This window comes from Oenanthe melanoleuca, chromosome 15 (genome assembly GCF_029582105.1).
Source record: "Oenanthe melanoleuca isolate GR-GAL-2019-014 chromosome 15, OMel1.0, whole genome shotgun sequence".
Taxonomy (NCBI): Eukaryota; Metazoa; Chordata; class Aves; order Passeriformes; family Muscicapidae; genus Oenanthe; species Oenanthe melanoleuca.
The window spans coordinates 7,955,485-7,961,935 of NC_079349.1; the positions used below are offsets into that span (position 1 = coordinate 7,955,485).

General features: G+C 41.5%; 1 protein-coding gene across 1 annotated transcript; it reads right to left on the reverse strand.

The window, feature by feature from the left end:
• Nucleotides 1–2,871: 2,871 nt before the first annotated feature.
• SDF2L1 (stromal cell derived factor 2 like 1) lies at nucleotides 2,872–6,375 on the reverse strand. Its single transcript, XM_056504059.1, has 3 exons — nucleotides 6,102–6,375; nucleotides 5,235–5,431; nucleotides 2,872–4,022 (listed from the first exon to the last, which is right to left on the reverse strand). Exons 1-3 carry the CDS (start codon nucleotides 6,268–6,270, stop codon nucleotides 3,744–3,746), a joined length of 645 nt encoding a protein of 214 aa, XP_056360034.1. The 5' UTR covers nucleotides 6,271–6,375; the 3' UTR covers nucleotides 2,872–3,743.
• Nucleotides 6,376–6,451: the final 76 nt, after the last annotated feature.

The following is a 6,451-nucleotide window of genomic DNA, read 5'->3' on the forward strand; positions in this document are numbered from 1 at the left end:
ACAGAGGCAGCAGGTATGCCAAGCAGGGATTCAGGCACCAGTGGGTTGCTACTGCTGGAAGACACTGCTACAGTTCAGCCTCTGTCTAGGCCAGGTGTGAAATGTCATCTACAGTGCCAGCCACTGCTTCAGTGCTGGGGAAGGCAGGCAGAAGACAGAGAAGACTCAGCAAAACTAACAGACTTAAAAATATTGCTGAGTAAGAGTCATTGTTACTGGCTTGTTTTGACTATTTTCTTCTCTTTAAAAAGATAAACTAATTTAACCTAATAAGAACAGATACACCCAATTAGTATTCTTAAACACAAATTAAATTATGGTTATACCATTTAAATACAAACACTGGTTTATATTTAGCATCAACATTCAGAATGAAGAATCAATGAGCAGCACAATCCCTTCCAGCACATTGGAAGAACTAAATCCAGGTCTCATTCATCCTGACTGAAAAGTCAAAATGTGTGGCAAGTGTTCATATGCTAAGCATTGTACAGAGCTTTGAAGAGCTTCCAGAAAGAGAGTAAAAAATCTGTAGGCACACATATGCCTCCAAGATTAACATAACTAAGGAACTCTTTGTCATTTCATATAGAACTAGATAATACACATATGTGTAAAATTCATTATCTGACAGATTGTTCTCAGCAAGCATAGTTGCTAAAGACTAGTCAGTCTTGAAAGCAATTATAAATATAGATAATTCTAATTCTTTCCCCAAAAGCCTTTCTGGTTTCTTAAAGGAAGAGTACAAAGCAATATTGGTGCATCTTTTCAGAGAGTTCTTGTAGTAGAAAAGCAAGAAAGAGGAAAGCACCTGTCAGTTATGTGAAGGAATTATTTCCTGCTAGCATCAAAAGTCAAAATAAACTGGTTTCATTTAACCTTGAACCATACAGAGAATTTTGACAGGAGGTATAAAATTTATCACATTAAAATAAAGGAAAATAAAGAAACAAAACAGCATTCCCAGCTTTTATACCTACATTTCTCAGTATTTCATGTTTTACCCTAGAGCTTCAACAGCTTTAGGCAGATGATAAAAATCATATGGAAAACAAACACCACCATACAGTAATACAAAAACAGATTCTCTAAGTCTCTAAGCCTCATCCATCGGGGCAGGACTGAAGAGGTAAATTATGAGCAAAGCAAATAAATACACTTGAATCACACTCTGAAATCTCAGTACTTGCACAGAAGCACAAGCCACCAATTTCCACAACTATAATTTTTGCACTTCCTCATTAACATGACTTGTGTAGCTGGAATTCAGCATGCTAGGAGCACCAATAATTCTTGAAGTACTATATTAGACCTTTCCAAATTAAGATGTACTTCAACCAGCCTTATTTGAGAGTCCTTCAGAACAACACTTACAGGGATAAAAACTGCGGGGAAAAAACCCCAACCAAACAAAACCTCCCCAACTATTGTGACACAAGCCCAAGTGAAATATTAAGGCTAAGTGACTTTTATACTTCGGTTGGAGTCAGTTCACAGGAATATTGTTGAACATGCCTTTAAATAAGGCATTCATGAGTATATTTGTGTGTGGCAGTTTGGTTCTTTAGGAGCAAAAGGTAAAAATACTTTTCAAACCAGAACATATTAGAAAGTAAGCATTAAGGACTAAACGTCAGTTTTTTCACAGCCTCACCAAACCAATTTGGTTCAAATCCAGAACAGAAAGCCAAAGGTCCAGTGAGATCCTACTCAAGTGTAATAAATAAGACTGAAAACCACCTTTGCTAGGGACAGAAACATCCAGGCACAGACAATCTATGGGTGGGGATAATACCTGGCACACAGACTGAGGTAAGCCCACAACTCTCCTCCTTATCAGCCAATTTAGTATTCCACAGGTGCACAAACACTAAGCCCACATGGTGTAGGCACAAAGCATTTTAGCTCTTAGTGACAAAGAACTCATTGCCAAGACTATTTCTTCCTCCTGTCAAATGCTATCACATTTTTTGTGTTTAAGTATATACTACCTTCAAAAGAAAAGATCTCCTTAATAAAGGAAAGGCTTGTTTATCCAGGTTTGGTTTGTTTTTAAATAGTTATTATTTTATACCTATAACCTCAAGACCAATTAGTCAGGACTATCAGTGAACCTGAAATATTAAACACATATAAGTTTACTTCTAATACAAAACAGTGAAAGCCAGTCTACTTAATCTCCAAAATGTCTGCAATCCTTAAATATACACATGCAACTAAAATTAGTAGAAAAACATTCTTACCTTTTTCTTTGAAGAAAAACAGTGGGTTACACAGAAATGCTGTTACAGAGGTTCCTTGTTCCATAGGGTTTGAACAGATCTTCCCTAGCAGGAAATCCTTAATTAAAACCTGGAGCCAGCCTGGGCAGCACTCCTGCATGAGGTGCACAGAGCAGCTGCTGAATTTGTAAAGCTGCACTCAACTGCCTGCTGCACCCTCTCAACACAACACCAACACTGTAGCTCCCAACCGGAGCTAAAAGAGCAGCAAATCAATTTCCTGCTTCTTTAACTGATTGACCAATGAGCACCGTAATCAGTCAACTATTTACACATGGAAACAGAACACCTGAATGTTTTAACTTTTCTCACTCATTTGGTGAGCTTTTCAATTTGAAACAAAATCACATATATATGACATTTTTAATTTTAATCAGTATGTCCAGTAACACTGTGTAAAAAAAACATTGAAGAAGGAATTTATCTTTTCACAGAGGAACACAGAACTTCTTCACTCATTCAGTGACAATTCCCTGCTAGCACTCTAGTGCATACCACTCTGGGAAGCTCCAAAATCCATGACCAAACCATTGTCTCAGATGTTTTTTGCTCTTCTGGATTCACACATAAAAAAACTCCACATAGGTGTATGCCTCACTATTTATTCACCTGGATTGTCATGCTGATCTTGTAGAGTGACACAGAAGTAAGCCAAATTCAACTGTTCCTTTGCACCATAAGAAACTTCGTAAAATTCTAATATTAATTAAGCAAGCAGCAGTTTTCTGCACCTTTTCATAGAGCAGAGCAGGCTTACCAATGGACAATCAGCTGTACCACCACTACTAGAACATCTAAATATCTTGGACGAAGTGAAAATATTAAAATTTTGTCTTCTTACTTCAATATACACTTTCTTCAATATTTTCAAGTCTTCCAATACAATACAGAATATAACTCTCATAAGACATTGAATGCAATTTTCAAATGGATACTTTCTTTTTAACTCAAAGACTGACTAGCTGACTGCAAGTAATTAAAAAAACAACATATTTCAGAACCATTTTTCCATTTCTAGACTCAATCCATCTCCTTATCACTAACATTCTTTCACTAGGACATAGAAATCAGTTTCCAAATACTTAATTATAGTTGGGAAGATTACAAAATACAACATTTTATTGTTCTTGAGACTAGAGAAAAGTATTACTTTCATTTTTTTCATTTCCTTTGAAATCAAGAAAAAGTAACAAGCAAACAAATGACAACAAAACCTAACAGATTTATGAACTAGTTTCACCAATAAAGCTTGGAAGTTCAGAAAGGATTTCACCAAATAAATGTCAGTGGCTGAACCTGGCAGAAGCCATTCCTCACAGAAGTGCTGCATTCCTAGAATGAACTAATGCCCTTCAGTAATACAGAAAGTCACACAGACAAGGCAGGACTTAGAAGAGACCAAGGATTAGCATCTCCAAACACCGGAGTCAAAAGAAGCATTTTGGATCCTGTGTCAATTCAGAGCTCATCATGTTTTGCAGGGTCCAGACTGGGTTTGATGAAGACTCCCTCCATGGCCTTCCAATAGTTGTGGTGGTTGGCAGCAGGCATGCCATGAACTTCCCGTTGGCCTCTAATGGGGTGGCCGTACTGCTCCCCTGTGATGGACAGGAACACCTCAGTCCCCACGTGCTTGAAGCGCACGGCATCTTCCCGCTCCCAGTAAGTCCCACTGCACTGCACAATCCAGAAATCCAGGTCATCTCCTTCGCCATCATCCCCAAAGGCACTTACTTCCTGTTAGAGACACAAGCTTCCTGAAGTGAAAGTGTAAACAAACACCTCCAGGACACACAAATATCAACCACATACTCAGCAGAGTTCAAAGACAACGATGAGGGAAGAAGTGCTGGTGTTTTGTTTTGTCAATAGTCACCAAAGCCAGAAGCAGTAAGGATCTACCACTACAATCTGAACACAAAGTGCCTAAAAATTCCAACCTGTAAGCAAAAAGTGCTTTAAAAACCCCAAACAAAACAAAACTGCACAATGACAGTTGAACAATCTTACCTCAATGACCAAATATGAAGTGTCTATACTGAAAAATAAAACCTGGGGGAAGCCTTCAGAGTCAATCTTTCCCTTAAATAATTCTTTTGAAATGTTATTTTTCCATCACTTCTTTTAATGATCAGGTTATCTAGACACCATACACAGAGCTGGACCTTATTGCTTCAGCCACTTTACTCATGGTGAAAGAAAAACTTTTCCACAAAGAGTCAGATCTTCCAAGTTTGAAAGTAACAACCTATCTACATAGCCTGATGGAAGACTGACATGACTAACCACAGAAACCCTCCAACAACTGTATTATTTAAGAGAGATTTTCAGTCTTGGAGAAGTATTTGTTTAAGGACAAGACTGGGGCTGAATTACAGTTAGAAAATATGCTCTTCTAGATATGTACAAAATTATAAATAAATATGATTGCAAGAGTAGATTCAGTTTTCCTGTGGAAGAAGGACAGATAAATAAGAACAGTGAATGAAACAGGGATAGCAAGAAGACAACTGAGACTAATAGACTGGATCACCAAGGAATATGGAAACAGGAATGCCTAATATTATAACACACAATTAGCTGCCTGGCTCTAGAGCAAGCTTCACAATGTTGAGGGAGGTACTCAATCTTGTGCATCTTGAAAACACCAAACATTTCAGAACAGTCTTCCCAGTAGCAACGGTGCAGAAAAAAAAAAAAAAAAACAAGCAGATTTGTTAAAAGTACTGTGAAATACCAATACTAGCACATACTAAATATTACATCTTTCAAGAACTGAAATACATCATTTCAAGATGCAGAAAAGCCTTTACTTGAATCTGGACATGCACAGACATACTGCTTCTCACAGCTGGTACTCAAGCCTGATTCTCCTAAAACCCAAGTAACTGGAGACTTGTCAATAGCATGCACTACTTATACAAAAGTTTAAGATTTAGGCCAACTCACTTGGTTATTGGAGAGTGGTGATGGGAAGTGATGAGTATGCAGATTTTTCCCAGTGTTAACATGGGTAAGTCGTATGGCTTGCCCACATTTCACTGGTGTCCCACGCTGGCAACTGCTGTCACTCTTCCCGCGGATCCGCCAGTAGCTGTTGGCATCATCTGAAGCTTCAACTCCTGTCACTGACTGCTGCCCACTTCCTGTTTTAATACAATTAAATGACACAAGACTTATCCTGCTTCCCCAGTTCAAGAAGACATGGAAAACTACAAAAATTTGCTTTAATGTTGTCATGCTTCAGGTTTATGAAATGCTTAATTCTCATAGTCCATTTACTGACTGCAAAAGGAATGCAGGTACCAAATAATCCTTCAGATGGAAGTAGTGAAACACATCATGTGTTAGCAGATGCAAACTGTCAAAGTTCACAGATACTATTCACACTATCCCACCTTTATCAAAAATACTACCAAGGTCTTTGTGTTCCCGAACAGACCAACACCCTCGTTGCTAGAAGTGACACTGGGATGGTACCGCTGAAGCCCTTGACACTGAGCAGGGCATACCTCAGGGAAGAGGGCAAAGCACCCCTGTCACATCCCAGGGCCCACAGAGCAGCTGACACATCCGCCTGTCCCTGCCGTCTCTCCAGCCCACTCCTACACCCCATCCCTGGCCTGCCGCTTCCCTCTGCACCAAGGACATGAATCTCGGGAAGCTCCAACTTCTTCCACCTTCCTCACCACTCTCACTGCCTGCCCACCCCCGCCATTTCCCTGCCAGACACCGCCTGTCCCTCCCCCCGCTTCCTCGGCCCCCTCACAGCCCGTGCCCCACCATTTTCCCGCTCCCCGGCCGGGACCTGCTCACCGGAGCCGTACTTGACCTCGTGCGAGTGGAGCCGCACGCTGTGCCGGGTGTTGAGCAGTTTCAGCACCGAGCCACAAGTCACGGCGCCCGGCGCCGACTCCCTGCCGTGGAACAGCCCGGGCAGCAGCGCCAGGAGCAGCAGCAGGAAGAGGCGGTAGCCGCCACGCATCGCGCCGCACCCGGCCGGCCCCACCGCCCCCTCAGCCCAGCCGTCGCTACCGCCCTCAGCGCGACGCTTCCGCTCCCCCGCGCGGGCCCACAGCTCGCCCCGCCCACCGCCGCGCTCAGCCAATCCCCGCCAGCACTCCGCCCGCCGCTCGCTCTCATTGGGCTGCGGCGAACAGGCAAGG

Excerpts from the sequence above, each read along its gene's own strand:
- SDF2L1 (XM_056504059.1), bottom strand. The coding sequence starts at position 6,270 with ATGCGTGGCGGCTACCGCCTCTTCCTGCTGCTGCTCCTGGCGCTGCTG. Across the intron at positions 5,432-6,101 it reads CGAGGTCAAGTACGGCTCCG|GAAGTGGGCAGCAGTCAGTG; the intron begins GTGAGCAGGTCC and ends GTATTAAAACAG. Across the intron at positions 4,023-5,234 it reads CACCACTCTCCAATAACCAA|GAAGTAAGTGCCTTTGGGGA; the intron begins GTGAGTTGGCCT and ends TGTCTCTAACAG.